This window comes from Mytilus galloprovincialis, chromosome 13, assembly GCF_965363235.1.
Source record: "Mytilus galloprovincialis chromosome 13, xbMytGall1.hap1.1, whole genome shotgun sequence".
NCBI classification, from domain to species: domain Eukaryota; kingdom Metazoa; phylum Mollusca; class Bivalvia; order Mytilida; family Mytilidae; genus Mytilus; species Mytilus galloprovincialis.
The window spans coordinates 16729493-16748386 of NC_134850.1; the positions used below are offsets into that span (position 1 = coordinate 16729493).

General features: G+C 32.8%; 2 protein-coding genes across 5 annotated transcripts in view; both read right to left on the minus strand.

The window, feature by feature from the left end:
* LOC143057547 (NAD kinase-like) overlaps nt 1–332 on the minus strand; it is a 39277-nt gene extending 38945 nt beyond the window's left edge. Inside the window, exon 1 of one of the 2 annotated variants that reach the window (XM_076230857.1) lies at nt 75–332. In XM_076230857.1, coding sequence (XP_076086972.1) covers nt 75–253 — 179 coding nt within the window. In that variant the 5' untranslated portion in view covers nt 254–332. The remainder of the gene's footprint in view (nt 1–74) is intronic. The other variant, XM_076230858.1, reaches the window with a different exon arrangement.
* A 15356-nt stretch (nt 333–15688) lies between these two features.
* Nucleotides 15689–18894, minus strand: part of LOC143056632 (GRB10-interacting GYF protein 2-like) — a 32137-nt gene continuing 28931 nt past the window's right edge. Inside the window, exons 27-29 of one of the 3 annotated variants that reach the window (XM_076229788.1) lie at nt 18080–18126; nt 16999–17115; nt 15689–16641 (exon numbers count right to left, since the gene is read on the minus strand). In XM_076229788.1, coding sequence (XP_076085903.1) covers nt 16444–16641; nt 16999–17115; nt 18080–18126 — 362 coding nt within the window. In that variant the 3' untranslated portion in view covers nt 15689–16443. The remainder of the gene's footprint in view (nt 16642–16998; nt 17116–18079; nt 18127–18894) is intronic. The other 2 variants (XM_076229787.1, XM_076229789.1) reach the window with 2 other exon arrangements.

Below are 18894 nucleotides of genomic sequence, written 5' to 3' on the forward strand. Positions count from 1 at the left end.
CCCCTACCCCATCTCCCGGGAAAATGAAATAGTTGCCCCTGAAAATGAACTGCATCCAAAATTTTGTAACTTACCTGTTCCTTGACAACTTTTGTGGTTGTTTGCGTGGAGGCTGGGTCTCAGAACTGGAGGCATTTCCTTCGCTTATTTTAAAATTAACACTTCGATCTTCAGATCTAGGCGCAGGTACGATCATCGAATTTGCCTTTCTTCTGCCTTCTGCAACCTTATCAGGAGATCCTTTCTTATCCATTTTGCATATATGTGTGTTAGAAGTGTTTCCTGAAACCACTTGTTTACAAAATTACATGTTATGTATCAGTACTTCCGGTTCAGAATACTCTGGTGTAGTGTTGATTAAAGGGAGACCGGACAACTCGGCCAAAAACTGTTTATTTTCGAACTAGAGACAAATAGAGGCAGAAACGGGTCAGAGGAAAGTTCACGTAATATTCCAAAGTTACAATAAAGCATCCGAGTGTATGCAGAAGACTTTTTTTTAACGATTTTTAGAAAGAAAAAACTATTTTTTTCCGCGATGGAAGAGCTATGCGCTCCGCTAGGGCGTACTCGATTCGGCTCCAACATATTTTAATCAAACTGCAATCCTGTGGTGTATAGCTTTCTAAAACGTGACATGGTGATTTAAAAAAAAAAGATTACCAGCTCGAAACCCCGCAACTAAAAGCTATTAATTTCAAAAAGATTTGCTCATGTTGACATGAACAATATTGAATAATAAAAGATTACTTTTAATTGCTCCGTGTGCGAATAGAATATAGTATAGCAGTGGTGGCGGATAACGAGGAGGGGGAGGTATCGCGGAATTCTATTCGCCCATATAACGCACATTTTATATGGTTATCTCTGTTTCAACGCACATGTGTTTGTGTAATGTATGAATATTAATTGTTTATGTAAACATATATGTAAACAAATGCAATGAAAACAATACTGAAACAAAAATTAAAGCACTGGAGAACACACTGTTTTCAAGTAAGATTGAGTGCCAACACATTTTGAGTAATTATTAAAGACCCATTAAACGGTATGCGGTGAGAGAATGTGAGAGAGTGAATGTTTCTTAATGAGAGTGAATATGTCTGGATGAAAGAGGGGAGAAAGATACCAGAGGGACAGTCAAACTCATAAATCGAAAATAAACTGACAACGCCATGGCTAAATATGAAAAAGACAAACAGACAAACAATAGTACACATGACACAACATAGAAAACTAAAGAATAAGCAACGCGAACCCCACCAAAAACTAGGGGTGATCTCAGGTGCTCCGGAAGGGTAAGCAGACCCTGCTCCACGTGTGACACCCGTCGTGTTGCTTATGTTATTACAAATCCGGTAAATAGTCTAATTCGGTAGGTCACATTCATGAAAGGGAAGGGGATTGTAGTTTATACGACGTAAGGAACGTATCTGATATCATTTGTGAAACGGTTATTCCATAACGGTCAACCAACTCGTGATGGCGTCGGTAAAATTTACGAAGGGATGATATCAACTTCACCATTTGGAACTCGTGGTTTAATAGCTTCCTTGTGAGCAGCAACCCTCTATCAAGAAAATCATGATAGGAAATGCAAGCACGGGAATATCGTATCAATTGGGAAATATATACCCCGTATGCAGGTGGTGCTGGAATGTTGCTACTTAGAAATGGAAAGTTCACAATTGCAAAGCTGAAATCATCTCTTTTGTCGTAGAGTTTTGTTTTCAACCGACCCTCATTGCCAATTTCTAGATGAAAGTCATGATATGAGGCCGACTTAACTGTATCTGTTGTAGCCTTTATCTCTAGTTCGATGGGATAGATGCGTTCAACATAGTCACCAAATTATGAATTATTTAGTGAAAGAACATCATCAATATAGCGGAAAGTAGAGTAAAAGGATGTTGCTAACTTCTTATCTTTCTTCCTAAGGAGTTCCTGTATGAAGTCAACCTCATAATAATAAAGAAACAAGTATGCAAGAAGAGGGGCACAATTGGTTCCCATTGGAATGCCGACAGTCTGTTGAAAAACACGTCCTCCGAACGTAACAAATATGTTGTCAGTCAAGAAATCTAGCATCTTGATAATATAAAAAAGAAGACCTGGTATGATTGCCAATGAGATAACTATACACAAGAGACCAAAATGACACAGACATTAACAACTATAGGTCACCGTACGGCCTTCAACAATGAACAAAGCCCATACTGCATAGTCAGCTATAAAAGGCCCCGATAAGACAATGTAAAACCATTCAAACGAGAAAATTAACGGCCTTATTCATGTAAAAAAAATGAACGAAAAATAAATATGTGACACATAAACAAACGACAACCACTGAATTACAGGCTCCTGACTTGGGACAGGCACATACATAAATAATGTGGCGGGGTTAAGCATGTTAGCGGGATCCCAACCCTCCCCTAACCTGGGACAGTGGTATAACAGTACAACATAAGAACGAACTATAAAAATCAGTTGAAAAATGCTTAACTCATCAGATGGACAAAAAATACAAGTGGACGTGTCAGTTTCAGAGAATTTTTCGTTTGAATCAGAGTAATCCTATACAAAGTAGGATTTATCCCTCCCTAAGACAAGATACTTGTATCTACGTTGGCCATTCTTTTTTATGAAACAAAGCAATACCAATTCTTTCAATTTTTCTTTTGGAAATGTGGAATACTTGTGTAAAGTGTAGAAAAGTCAAATGCTTTAATACTATTGCAAGATGAAAGAGAGTTAGATTGTATGTACTCTAAAAGATCTTTGGAAGTTTTTAGTATCCACATCTAATTCACGCCACCTCCAGAATAGGCAGTTTCACAATAACTTTGAAGCCCGGCTTTCACGGTGGGTATGGTTGTCCTGCGAGAGAACGTTCTGTGCTGGTGATTTGGTCCTGTCAGGTGCTGGTGGGTCCTGATTCTGTGCTGGTGGGTTTGTTTACATTGTATCAGAACGGCAATAAAACGACTGTTTTGTTGCTTAATTTTTCTCTGATGCGTCATAAGTACCATGCAAAGTATATTACAACAATATTATATTGCAAAAGTCGTGCAAGTTCGTTAAACGGAATTGTCCTGACGCTGTGCTGGTGATAAGAAAAACGGTCCTGGTTCTGTGCTCCTATGTCCTGGTTCTGTGCCTTTATATTTTAGTTAAAAGTGGCATATATTCAAGATCATTGATGCTGTACTGTTATTGACTAATTAACTGTTGTGTGCTTTCTTGAAATTGACATTGTTGTAAATCTGTTTACTGTTATTATGAGAGAAAAAATACCCCTATTTAAAAAAAAAATAATTTAAAATTAACTGTAATCTTATTTATTGGCCCTTATAAGGGAACCCTTCTTGCCGCCTTTTAAGATAAGAAAATATGTTTACGATTTTCGGGATTACGATCATTTTGCAAGATCACCAAAATACGTTGTAATTTATACAATACTTATATAAAGTAGATGATGTGGTATGTTTGTTGTCAATGGACAAATTTCCATAAGAAACCAAAGGAAGTATGTGTTAACAACCATACGTCATCGTACGACCTTCAACAATAACCCATAAAATAAAAATGTAAAAAGGTTTTGCATAAAAATGGAGAACAAAAATATAGAACAAAGGAATTTCTGAGCGTTTGAAACATATGTCTTTAGCAGCTTAAAACACATTTGTGTGTGAACAATTTAGTGCTGACTATAAGAATGACAATAGTATTGCAGGTTTGTTTGTTTGGTTTTTTTTTTGGGGGGGGGGATAAGTTAGAGCGAGGTTACAGTGAAAGTTTTAAGCTTGGAATAGTTTCTCGTAAGATTTAAAAGTTGTATTTTAAAAGAAAAATATATCTTATAGCTATTAAGAATCACTTGCTGTATCTGTAAGATTTTTTCAACATAATTTTTTTGTCTGAACGGTTATCAGGTATTTTTTTCTTTTCGAAAGTTCGATAGGCCACTAACAAAAATTCACTATTTTATGAAATAGGGCCGACTAGAATATGTCAGAGAATGAAGACGAGATAACCTTTGTACAGATATTTTTGTTATGTTTAGCATGGGATCAACACAAGGGTACATTATCCTTAAAGATCTATTTAAAAGTATTTGAAGCTACCGTTTGCTTTGTTAATTGTGCCTTCAATTCCAAAAATTAAAATATCTCGTAGCTTCATACTACCAATTGAGTATAAAACAAGTATATAAGTTTAAAATAGAAATTCTTAGATTAAACACCTACATTTAACTTTAAAAGGTCATAACAGTTTAAAACAATACAAATCTACACACACAAAAACTGGCTTAATTTCAACTGGTTATCAATCCGAATCGCTATAAGATCATATATAAGCTCACCTGTGTCGAGGGGTCGTGTGATGTACATATATTGTCTTGGCGTCCGCAATTACAAAAAGATCTTTTCTGAAATTACTTGACCAAATGTTACCAAATGATTTTTCAAGAGTGAATCTAGGAAAAACAATATTCATCAACAAACATGACCACTGTCTGCTAAAATGTATTCGAGTTTTTAGTTACAGCCGATTCCATTGAGTATGTAGACAAAGGTAATATATTTGGTTAGCTTGCTTGTTAGCTAAACCGTGAAGTCATTGTTAGGTAAGGTATACTACCCTCCTTTCGAAGTAGCCTGGTCCTACAGACAGAAAGATGTGTCATTTGTCGGACTAGTCTACTCTTAAAGTAGTGTAGTTTACATAACCTAACAATGACTTTTCTGTTCAGCAAGCAAGATAACCAAAGATATTCCCTTTGTCTACACACTCATTGAAATCAGCTTTAATATTGCAAAAGTTCAAGCAATTAGGGCAAAACTTACCGAGTAAAAAAAATTAAAAGGCCAATGTCTATCTACCTTGCACATTTCAGAAAATTCAGATCAGATAACGAAACTGGGTCCAGCAACATTTATAAGCAATTTAAGATTTTGACCCTCACAGTTTCCATTCACCACAAATATTCTCGTTACAACGAATCATTTTAAATACAAAATACCAGTTGCAGCCTTTTGTTTATCTATTAATATATGTATACGGATAAAGTTATGAAAGGCAGCAGGGTCACCAGGGTGAGGAGTCCATGTCATCTGAAATAAATGCTTTATTAAGCATAGATCTAGAAAGCGACAGAAAATCATGACATTAAAAAAACTCTCTTATTTTCGAACAAATTGACACATAAAATGAATTATATAGTATTGTGGAATTTTTAACTTGTGTTCAATTCATTGGTTACACCTTTTACTAGGATAACAACCCTGTCAAGTATGAGCTGGGAAAAATATTTCAGAAAAGAAAAGAAGAAAAGAAGATGGAAATGTGAAAGTTTCCGTGCATCAGGTGCAACAGCATACGAACAGCTAACATGTCTCGTCAGGGTGGAAGCTAAAAAGTCCACGAAAATTTGATTTAAAACCTTTATTCGTTCCAACAAAGTTATTGAGATTTTGTTGAGGATTTAACCATCTAGGACAACAAGAATTTTTTTTAAAGAATTTACAGCTCTTCTATAAATATATTCAAAGCAAACCATCGATCAAATTGCTTGCTATGATTGTTTGGATGTTTGTAAACGACAGGTAAGTAGTTTGTTTACTATATACTCGAATTTGTTTGGACAATAAACATTAACTTCAATTCCTGTCAGTTTGTATTTGTCCAATCAAATCCCAGTATGTATTGAAACTCCGCCTATCTATTGTTTGAAAACATCCAAGCAAACATAGCAAGCAAGTCAATCAAAGTTTTTTTTGCATGTTTTTATAGAAGAGCTGTACTATATAATGCAAAGAAGCGTCTTTCGCCAAAAAATACTATCAATTTCTTTTTGTCCTATGTAAACTTCCGTACCATTTCCTTCCATTCATGATCATTAAATTGAACTGTAAAATATTTCTTGGTACCTTCTTAATTCCTTTATGAGTCTTATGTAAGCATTATTATGACAATAACTGTTGTGAGCACAAGATTCGCTATACACTTTTAAAGTTCTGCTCCATCAAACATTAAAATGTGAACTTAAGTTTTTAGACTTTTTTTAATCGACACGATTGGAATTATGTATATGAGAACATGGTTTATCTATTAGTTGAAAATGCGGCTTTGAACTAGCTTTCAGTACCTGCGAGCATTCGTTTTTCAATAATGTGTGTCTTTGTGTTATTATTTTAAGTGATAAATTGTTTTGTTGGTACACCACTGTAACAATGAAGGAGGAAATGAGGAGGGTTGGTTGGGTGGAAGTGGGGAGGGGTATGCGGAGCGCTAACAAACATGTCTATGCGGCATGGGCTTTGATCATTGTTGAAGCATCAATGTAAGGGGCATTTAATATCTTAATAAAACTATTCTTATTTTAGATACTATATATTGTTATCTGGACGAAAGATGTTGCCCTTTTATGTAATTATGTAATACACGTTACGATCATTTGAAAACACATATTAAACAGCCAAATGGATGCACAAGAGCTAAAATAGGAGTCATAGATCCTATTGACAACAATTATGTGCCCAATTTTATTGATTTTGTAACATTTATTTCAAATATGACCAACGTCTTATCCAAAATCACCAGCACCGTATCAGGACCCACCAGCACAATGACAGGACCCACCAGCACAGTATCAGGACATGACTAAATTGAGAAAATGATAAATTTTAATAAATTGCAATGTTTTTTCACAAATTGGTTTTGTCGTGTGGATTGCGGTAAGGAAAGCGGACTCTATGAGCATTTTTGTTTTATTTTGTCAGTTCTAGATTTTCTGAAAATGAGCATTTTTGTGTTACGCTTACTGAAACAGTTTAGAGGGTCAACTTTTTAATGGTTTACATATGAACCCATAAGAAACAAAATTGAAAAATCTGAACTGTTTTCTTCCATTTTTTATGAGTGAAAACGTCAAAAATCATCATTTTCGTTTTTGTTTACATTTTTTCATTGATCACCAGCACCCGTCAGGACCGAATCACCAGCACAGAACGTTCTCTCGCAGGACAACCATACCCACCGTGGCTTTGATTGCTGATAAAATAGATGTTAATAATTTAGAAATAGGTTTCGTGGAGAACTTTGAAGACCCAATAATATACTGTTGTTTGTAAGGACACTTATGTAATTTAGGTATCCAATACAATGGTGGAAGATCCAGTTCTTCATCTTTGGTTAAAATTCCAAAGGAACATAGAACAGACTATGATTGTCCAGGAATTTCCTCTTTGGTAAGTGTCGTGAGGGTATATGTTGAGTTTCTAAGTGAATTGTCAATACCTAATTCGTTTGAAATACGTTCGAATGAGGTATACATAGTCTGTGTGGACGAGAAGTTGAGAGGCGGAGTGTGTGGAAGATGTGTAGCGAGCAAGTGGATGAGTGAGTGAGTGTGACTGTGATGAAAGAGTGAATGTAGCTGGATGAAAGAGCGTGTATGGACGAGAGATTGAGTGTGTGTGGACGAGAAGTGTAGTGAGTAGATGAGAGGGTGTGTGAGTGGAAAACAGTTTAGTTTAAAAATATTTATTTACAGTGGATTGGAAACGTGACAAGTTATTGCAACTTGTATTAATGACGTTAATATCTTTCCACTTTCCGGGTGCGAGTGCTGCCTTGTAGCGGCATTAGCCTGCTCTTTTTCAAAATCTACATGAGTGTCTTTTACGTGCAAGAGATATGGAAATCAGTAAAGAAGTGGATAAGAGTATGAGTGAGTGGATGAGAGGTGTGTGAGTGGAAAACAGTAAGTAATTAAGAGGATGAGACGGAGAGTGTGAGTGAGCGAATGAGAGAGTGAGCGAGAGGTTGAGCAACACGAAACCCACCAACATACCAAGGGTAATTTTAACTTGGTGCTCCGGAAATGTTTAACTTGGTTTCATGCGTACCTTATGATAGCTAAATTAGTGTTTTTGCAAAGTCCCAGACGTTTGCTGACAAATAAACGACACGAAATTAAGTGCCATTGTCAACTACATGTACTAGTTCTTAAGGGGAAAAAATTAAGACATTGCTTCTTGAATCCAAAATCAGGAATAGATAGTACACTTACAGGAGTCATATAGGCAAACTATGATCTTCATATGATCTTTAAAAAGGGGCGATTGATTACTACGGTGCCAATTTCCTTCTGGGATTCGGACATTTACAGAAAACGGTCATCTGATAAAATTGCAAACATAAGGCCTGTCGAGAGATCGTTGGATATAGTGTAAAACGATAGAGATGTTTGGTATAAATCCCCAATACATTAATTCAAAGACACATTGAGGGAAAACTAATAATTAGGTCTTGAAAGGACTCTTGTTTGTTTTTTTCCACATAGATTTGCGCTTTTTGGACCTTTAATTTTACTGAAACAAAGTTATGGTTGTTTTATACTAGTTTTTGAAATAAGCTGAAAATGTTTTCTTAACACAAGACTGGTGTTTGTCAACCTGACTTTTATTGTTATGCCCTGAATTGAACTACAACACTAAAAAAGTAATATCAAGTAAGGCAAATTTCAAACGTCTTTCTATAGCAAGGATGTACTCACGAATTCTCCATACCTTAGACCTGTTTTATTGGGAAAATGTCATTGCTTTCTGGGTCTGTGTTGTCCTATCTTGACAATTTGCAATAAAGAATTTTGCTGTTAAAGCGATGTCTGTAGAGCCTTAAATATAGTGTAGACATGGTCCCTGCATGTGCTGGTTTGGTCTCATCTGGCAATTGGATTTTCTCTTTGGAGATGCGTTTTTATATAAAATAAGGAGATGGTGTATGATTGCCAATTAAGCAACTATCCAACAGAGTCCTAATGAAGCGGATTTAAGTAATTATGAGCACAGCCATACAGCCTTCAACAATAACTGGAACCCATATAAATCAAACGAGTCTTATTTAAGACAAAACTGCCAACAAAAAAAGCATAACCTGGTTGTGGTGAAACAGCCAAAAATAATAACAAATGATAAAAGCTTACAATTTCTGCATTACATTTCCATAGCTTTAAGTTGGAATTTTGATGTTTTCGTATGTTAATAATACTTCTATAATTCTATTGGCCATTGCCACTTTTCCTGTTTTGTCATCTTGAGCTTAGTTTGACCACTCAGATGGTAGTTTTCTCTTCCCTACAGCGTCCAGAAAAGTTCATACAACATTCAATTATGGTCATTGTAACATGTGCCTGTTTTGTCCAATTTGGCCAATGGATTTTTTCTTTGGAGATTTGTTTTTTCAATCGTTCTTTTTTTGTGTGAAGTTCATAGTTTTTAATATATAAAAAAAAAGATATGGTAGGATTGCCAATGAGACAACTCTCCACAAGAGACCAAAATGACACAGAAAATAACAACTATAGGTCTCCATAAGGCCTTCAACAATGAGCAAAGTCCATACTGAATAGTCAGCTATTAAAGGCCCCGAAATAACAATGTAAAACAAATCAAACGAGAAAACTAACGGCCCTATTTATGTAAAAAAAAAACCGAAAAACAAATATGATACACAGTTACAAACGACAACAACTAATTACAGGCTCCTGACTTTGGGACAGGCACATACATACATTCTGTTTTGTTTCATTTTGACCATTTAATTTTCTCTGCTGCCATGATTTTTTTTTTCTAAATTTGTTTCAGTATATCTAGTGAGGTCATTGTCACACATGTACTGGTTTGACCACTGAATCCTCTCAACAAAGGAACTACTTGGGACTGACTGCTGTTTTTGTGAAGAGTTCATACCACTATAAATCATGTCATCATTGTCATCTGCAAATTATTTTGACAGTGTAAATTCAGAAATTATTGTGATGTTTTTGTTATTGCAAAAAATGTGACAGGATTATAATTGCAATAATTTAAAATTCACATTTTTAAACTTCCTATATGAATTATTTTTTCAATATCACGCAGTAATTTCTGAATTTTACAGTACTTTCATTTTAACAGTGAATTTTCTTTTCAGCGACTTTCCCATTTTGCAACTTCAGAACTGGAGTAATAAAATGCTTTGTAGTACAATATCAGAGAGATCCATACACTTAAACAATAGTTATTGTCTGGAAACTAAAAAAATGCTTGTTTTTGGCCCTGAATTCCTAAACTAACCCCCAAAATTTCAGAGCAATTGGTCCGAGACCACCATTGTCGTCCCTTGATTTTCGTTGTTCACAAATATAGTCCCTAGTGTTGACAGTTGGTTACTTGCCATTAATTTTTATACCCCTTCCAAATTTATTTCTTCATGTTCAATGCCTCAAATTGCAAGGAGGGGGATGAAATTACACTGTAAAAAAATTTGGGTCCAGAATTTTACAGGAAAGTAGTGATTTGGTCCAGCTGAAAAAGGTTGAAAATGAGCACTTCGGAAGCTGTCAAAAGATTTCAAGACGCCCTAAACATAAAATTGTCCATATTTTGAGTTAGAGGCGATGAAGTTTTCTATAAATTTGATATAATTTGTCCCAAAAGTAGTACAACACACTGTAAAAGTTTCTTTGAGAAAGCGCAGGTGGGATTTTTTTTATTTTCATTTATGTTCTAAAAGAAATGCACTACGAATTAATTGTGTTCTCGGACCTAAGAGGTGAAATCTGTAAATATAGAATTTGTACTCTGGCAACTTCCCTAAATGATTTTATGGTGTCAACTTGTCAAATAGCATGAAACTAAAGGATTTAAACTTTTATTTTATAGAATTTCTGCAAAAACGACCAATTTTGGCATTTTATGGTCAAAATAGGCATTTTATAACTTTTTCAATATTGATGCATAAATGGCATCCTGACTTTCTATCTGACAGGTTTTAATGTGTCAATATTTGTGTTTCTATGCCTTTATCTGCTTCTTTTACTTATTTATGAACTCTGAATCTACAGAAAAGAAGTTTATCTCAGATAAGATGTGCAAAATGTGTTGTATAAATGACCCTTGTTCGGATGCAGTCAATAGTGGGGAGCTTGGTATATAAAATTTGATGTCCATATTAGAGACCTCACTAAATTTGTATCAAATGCACTTTACAATGTCTATTGTACCTGTTTCATTTCACATAATATATTTCTTTTCTTCTGTAGGATAGCAAGTGGTTTAAATATAAGCCTGTTGAGAATAAATTGCATGCAAGTTTTTCCCTAAAAAGGCAAAAATCTTTGTTTCAGCCCATACTGCTTGTAAGAAAAGTTAATTGCAAGAGTCTTTTTGTGTTCAGATTTGTTGTATCATGTCACATGAGTATAGAAATGATAAAAAAGACACAAATTTTTATTTCTTATAGCCTCAACATGCACTTTTTAATGTAAATATGTGGCAAGGCCTAAATTGACCCTAAATTTTTTCCAGTCTTACTTGGCCTAAGACCCTTTTAAACTAATATGATATGTTATTTGTAACTTTTCTTTCCATTTAAAGTACTTTAAATACATATGTAAGGATTATTTATAACCAAAAAGCTTCACAAATTTAAAATTGCTGGAAAATATTACATCTTCATGTAAGGCTCCCCTTCATTGAAAAACCTAAATTTTTAGGCGCAGGCTCATATAAATTTGACTTTTGAATAATTATGCCAAGTCTGATAAATCAAATGAGTACTCTATTGCTTTTAGTACATGATAAGTTATATATTAAGGCATTTAAAAAGTATTTTTTTGCAATATTTTAATTTTTAAAGCCCCAAATGTTGATAGTTGAAATTTTTCAATTTTAACGTCAAAATTTTACACGCAAAGATGAGTATAGAACTTAATTTAATGTCTATAATATACATCCTATTGTCATGAAACTTTGTAAGCAACGTTATAATACATTAAACTTTGTTCATACCAAGTTTTTTTAAGATTTGTCAACTCTTTCTACCCTATTAGGTCCGAGACCACCATTGTCGTCCCTTGATTTTCGTTGTTCACAAATATAGTCCCTAGTGTTGACAGTTGGTTACTTGCCATTAATTTTTATACCCCTTCCAAATTTATTTCTTCATGTTCAATGCCTCAAATTGCAAGGAGGGGGATGAAATTACACTGTAAAAAAATTTGGGTCCAGAATTTTACAGGAAAGTAGTGATTTGGTCCAGCTGAAAAAGGTTGAAAATGAGCACTTCGGAAGCTGTCAAAAGATTTCAAGACGCCCTAAACATAAAATTGTCCATATTTTGAGTTAGAGGCGATGAAGTTTTCTATAAATTTGATATAATTTGTCCCAAAAGTAGTACAACACACTGTAAAAGTTTCTTTGAGAAAGCGCAGGTGGGATTTTTTTTATTTTCATTTATGTTCTAAAAGAAATGCACTACGAATTAATTGTGTTCTCGGACCAATTGAAATACTTATACACAAGTTATTATCCTGCAAGTAGAAAAATGCTAGTTTTGGGCCTCTAATTCCTAAACAGTTGGGACCATTATCCCCAAAATTAATCAAAACCTTCCTTAAGTGGTACTGAACCTTCTGGTAAAAATTTATAGAGATCCATTAGCTTAAATTAAAGTTATTGTCTGGAAACTAAATGCGTCTTCAGTCAACAGCGACCATATGATAGCATTATACGACCCATTTTTTTTGGCGGTTGTATATTTTGGCGGTTGTATAAGAAGGAACAAATAACAATTTTTAGGTATTTCTTTTATTTATTTTCAACAATTTTCAGCTTTATCAATACAGACAAGTCTTTTGTGTACACAAAAGCCTGCATATTTATATCACAATTTAACATAGTTTATACTTTAAAGAAACGTCCTGTACTCATTAACAATATGAGAAATATATCTCATTTTCAATTTTCCTTTCAAAACCTGATAACAGTGCCATATAAGTTCTTAAAATTTCATATTCAAATCAGAATAAAATAAGACGGAGTAACAATATTCATTTGAATTCATAAAAATAATTTCTTGTCATGATAAAAATTATCCAAGGACATCTAATCCAAATATACAAGGTTAAATTGCAATTACTGCTAAACATGCTTTAAATATCATGAATTTCAGACTTTCTATGAAACATCCGATTTAAAATTATAGTAAAATGTTAATAGCTTTTTAAATGATTTATGTTCTATAACGTAAATTCTATTGAATTCAATTATGATTTGTCATGCATTGCTAATTTATATTGTAACAAACATTGGCAAAAAATGAAACAAGGCCACAAGTTAAAATTTAGCAGCAAAAGAAAGTATTGAACATGATTTAATTAATTTTCCCTGATCAATTAACGATAGTTTTTTTCTAACCTTAGCAGAGATTTACTTTGGTTGACCTTACCTTGCATTTCACAAAGTACATACACATTTCACCCACACACACATTTATCTTAACACATACAAACTGTATTCCACATACTGTTCACATACTCTCCTTCCCATACAACATGCATTTCACATATCAAACTCTTACTGCCTTTTCAAACATCATATACAAAATATGCAGAAATGAAACATTTTCACAAAACAAAAACAAATTTGTTTTACACTACACTTGCACCCTTTTGAAACATGTTAATGCTGAACTTTTAATACACATACATAATACATCTAAATGGTGAAATTTCTAAACTTGTTTTTGATACTTTTATTATTTTAAGAGAATTTTGTAATAAAAAAACTTAACTCAGTGTGGAATCTTTTAATGAATAAACATGTAAAATCAAAATGACTCCAAAATCAGACAGACTGTGCTAGGGATATTCACTTAAAATAAATTTAAAAGGTAGGTAGGTATTTTTAAACTTGGGTGTTGGTCAGTTATAGTTGTATGTTAAATTGATGTATGCAAAATCGTTCAACTTATTGGTTTTGGGTAATGTTGGAAGTTCTTTCTCACCCTACAATATTCATGTTAATACAATAACCCTTATAGCTTCTTCAATATGTTGTAAACTTTGGGTTAAATTCCAGTAAAAGTTGCAATTTGATAAAATAGTAAGAGAAGTGATATTCATATATTTATCAACAAACATACACAAACACACACACAAGGCCAATCAGGGAATAAGGACCATTTAGTCTGGCACATTTCTCTATCTACATACTCATACACATAAGGTCAATAAGTACATGTTGCCTTTATTTCATAGAATGTGTCTAAGGGAGTTAATGACTTGAATATTAAAAAAAAAATCCATTTTGAAAAGCAGTACAAAATTTTCTTCTTTCAATATATAAAATATCAGCTGGTTCACCGTTCAAATTTACAAGTTTTATTGACAAAAAAATCAGTACAAAATTTTCTTCTTTCAATATGTAAAATATCAGCTGGTTCACCGTTCAAATTTACAAGTTTTATTGACAAAAAAATCAGTACTAGATATCTTGTGTAAATACTTGGTAAGAATGTTAATTGATTGATTATTAGATTCTAAATGTTCAGTAGCAAATATTTCATGCATATTCAGGACCAGTAAGAAGGCTATAATTTGATGGAAGAAACTTGGAGAGGAAGCTTAGCATAAGCTGGTAAAAACCCAATAGTTGCACAAAACCTCACTAATTTGGTATAAACTGGCACAAAATTCTACCCTCCCCACTAATAAAAGAAAGAAAAAAAAACTTGTTTGCAGAAGTATACTACAAAATATCTAAATATCAGCAAAATACATCTTAAAAATGCCCTTTCAGAAGTGTCAATTTAATCAATTCGTGCCAATTCCAAGTTTTAAATTGCAGCCCAATAGATATCTTATATCAATTTAATAGCATCCCCCCAAAAAAATCCCTTATATGAGTTTGACAAATGGGCATACCATAATTACAATCTTTAATAAGGCAAACAATGCTGTCAAAAAATGATTAATGTTTAAAACAATATCCTTAATTTACCTTTTTAAGATAAGTCAATTCAGAAATTAAAATGACTGTTCTGAACTAGAAAGATTGTAATACAAAACGTAAAAATTCCTGATGGATACTAAAAAAATGTTTTTTTTTTTTTTTTTTATCTCTGTTTACTTTTTTCTATATTCCTCTTTTACATTGACTAAATTAAGTAAAGTTTTAAAATTTACTGCAGTCTTCTTCAATAATTAATTCTTTCTAATAAAATGTTACCTGAAAGTAAAAAAAAAAAAAAATTAAGTAAAAGTTTTGATTTTAACAATTTAATTTTGTATTCCTTTGGTAAAAATTCATCAAGATTAGCCCTTTTTTGTCAATAAAATATAACAAGTTTCATAAAAATAATTGTGTGATATAAAATTAACTTTTGACACAGAGAGATGTCTTGCAGGTGTGCAATTTTGATAGTATAATGTTAATATTGAAATCTAAACAGGAATCATGTTGTTTTGTCATGTATTTGTGTTTTCCATGAGTCAAAAGTTTGCATAAAATTCTACTATGAAAAATTCACATAAATTACTATTTTGTAGCATGTTCATTTAAAAGTTAGTAGAATCAAAACTATATGGAAATATCTATTAGAATAAAAAAATATTTTTGATTTCTTAAAAAAAAAAAAATTGTTTTACCGAGACCACATAATTAGATAAAAAAAATTAACAATATTGTGCATTTTGCATAAAGAGTTTGTTTAGAATCCTTTGAATTCTTTCGCTTGATTGTTTTTTGGGTATAAAAATGCATTCATTTTAAAATTATAAGTTTTTTTGATTTTCTTTCTTATTCTCTTTAAACAGTAAAACATGTTTGAATAAAAAAAAGGTTGAAATTCTTAGTTTCATTCCATGAAGTTCTTCTTTTTATATTGTAAAACATGTTTGAATAAAAAAATAATTTGTAATGCTATCAAATGAAAAACTTCTTTCATTAAATTGTAAAACAGATTTCAATAAAAAAAAAGTTGAAATCAGTTGACATGATTTAAAAACATCACTGTGCTGTTAAAATATTCAATTTGGTTTGTCATGTAATACTGCATTCGATATTCAAGTGATTGATCTAAGTTAAGGGCAATAACACTTTAAAAATCAATGTTACACTTGTGTCAATCATTTTCATAAATACATTTTAAGCTTCCAAATCAAATAGATCATTTTTATTTTGTATCAAATGAATGCTTAAAAAGCATTGATAAAACTGCCTTCTACAAAACGTAATAATTTAATGAATTACTTCCCTTAACCCAGAGCTGCCACCAAAAGCATTGTTTATTTAGCACTATGATTAAGTTTTTCTTCATTCTTTTTCAAAAACTTTATAATTAGAGATTTGATTTTCTTAAAATCTTTTCCTTCACTTTTTCATCATCTTCTTTAAAAATATACTCTAACATAGGCCAAATGGGCCGGCACGCCTCACATCTACAGGAGGGGCTTGAGACAAAGCCACGCCCACACTGCTGTGTTGAAGCTATTGGAAACTGTGTAATGCGACCAAAACCCAACAATTAAGACCAACCATAACAAAATATCAACAATTACAAAAAACATTGTCTTAAGTTGATAAAATAACACTGCTGACATTAAAATCTTGACTCTCATTTGCCGTCGTCCTCCATCTCTCCAACGTTCTTACGTTCAGGATCAGCACTCACAGTGAATCCCAAAATACTACTGTCCAATTTCATCATTTTCTTCTTTTTCTTTCCTCCTTTATTCTTCTGAGAGTCAGCATCTGAAGTTTGGTTGGTTTGTTGTCGATAATCGCGGGCTGGTGCAGGTCCCCATATGCTCTCCTACAAATGTTAAAATTTTTTTAATATCACTGAGTTCTTGTTTATTAATATTTTCTTCAACATGTACAAATACCTAGGCATGAGATAAAGGCTTTAAAACATTTAATTTTCTACGTTAGAAAGACAATGAAATAAGACAAATAGATTTGGTTGTGTAAATATGTCCTATAACGAAATCAATGGAAATCAAAAGGACACTCCATAAACTGTTACCAGTACTGCATTAGCTATTATAACATTATAACAATGATCAAAATCTGTAGTACACAATGGCAAAATCTTTGCATTGCAGTTGGGAGCTTTATACAAAATCTGCTGTGCTCGATAAAAACCCAATTATAATCAGGAAACCCTTACCTCAACAACTGGTGGTTTTGCCTTATTACGAGTTTGGCTTCTCTTCTCCAGGAACTGTTTGGCAAAGTCCTTAGAAGATTTACTTTCACCGAGATATGATCGTACATAGTCATGAACCTGAAATAATAAACGTTTTTCTTATAAAAAAAGATCTATTCAGAAATTCAACTTCTGGTGAAAGTGGTGCGGACCAATTCTCTGTTTACTGGTAACAAGTATTGTGTTAAAGTTTCAAAACATTTGCTAGAGGCAAACAAAAGTTAAATAACAGATTTTACGTACCCAGAGACCCCAATGCCCCTTAGGCACAAGATAAAAGCAATAACCAATTTCATGTACCCAGAGACCCCAATGCCCCTTAGGTACAAGATAAAAGTAAAGTAAAATGCTGATACAGATTTATAGATATTTTCCCACTAAAACTACATACTGAAAATTCTTTTATCTATACTTTACAATAAAATTCATAAAACTTTAGAAACTTTATTTAGTTATTAACCTTTAGAAAATATATTTATGTGGTTCCAAACACCTTGACTAAAATTTATTTGGCTTGTTTACTTTTCGTAAAATTTTGAAAAATGTCTACTTTAACCCTTTGACAAAAATAAAAAAAAATCAAAAACTAGAACCACAAACTTTATCAGAAAATCATCATTCGACGTCAAACACTCATTTTGATCATTGAGAAGCCCAATATTTCCTAAATAATAGAACATGATTAAACGGTCAGCTGTTTTTTACAGAAATTTCCTTCTGTAGTGTTATGAACCACCATAAATAATTTTACAGCTGATTTCACTGAGTGCGTAGCCAAAGTTATATCTTTAGTTAGCTAACTTGTTAGCTGAACTGTGGAGTCATTATTAGGTCAGGTATACTACCCTTCTTTGGAAGTAACATAGTCCAACAGACAGATAGATTGAATATCTGTCAGACTAGTCTTCTCTTAGAGGAGGGTTGTTTACCTATCCAAACAATGACTTCACGGTTCAGCTAACAAACAAACTAACCAAAGATATTACCTTTGGCTACACACTCAATGAAATCAGCTGTAACCTAAGTATAATTGCATACTTACCTCATAAGGAGATTCAACCTCTGACAAAAAGGCTACAAAAGTTGGAACTGGAAAACAAATAGAAAATATTATCATAAAATTAATACTCAATATTTTTTTCTAGACAGAATTGGCTATATGAAACTTATTTTTTTTCTTTTTGAAATTGATGTCATTATTTTAAATTACTTTCCAAATGTCCCAGTTCCTGCAAGTGTGTATATTCCTATGATAACTGTAAAATAAATAAATAAAGTACTCTGTGCAATACATTTTTCAATTAGTTTTTTTTCAAGTTCTAAAGCTTTTTTTGGCCTTCAACATGAGCATAGTAATTGTTGTTAAACCTTTAAATGTCTGATTTCCGGGACTGAGATATAAATCTGTAATTCTTATGCATTGTCTGTAATGTTCATTTTGATATGATAATGTCAAAAATGTTCATGACATCAATTCACAATTAATGCTATGAAAATGTACGTGCAAACGCAGACGAAATATAACAAATTCTAAATGTATGTTTTAACAGTTTCCTGTCAGTTTCATTAGAATGAAAATAACAATCCTGTACTAACGCGTCGTCGCCAGTAAACTTAATTTGCAACCATCCAATCACCAATTTGTTCAGTCAGAGCTAAAAATACAATTCAGTTATCTCCTAATTTTGCCTATCCTACTGTTTATAAAATATAAACATTGTGTTATTTCTGATCATTTAAGTTTTTTTTACATAATGATAGCAGTAATATTAAAAAGTTAAATCATAAAAATACTGAACTTAAAGGAAAATCAATTCGGAAAGTCCATAATCACATGGCATAATCAAATAATACAAC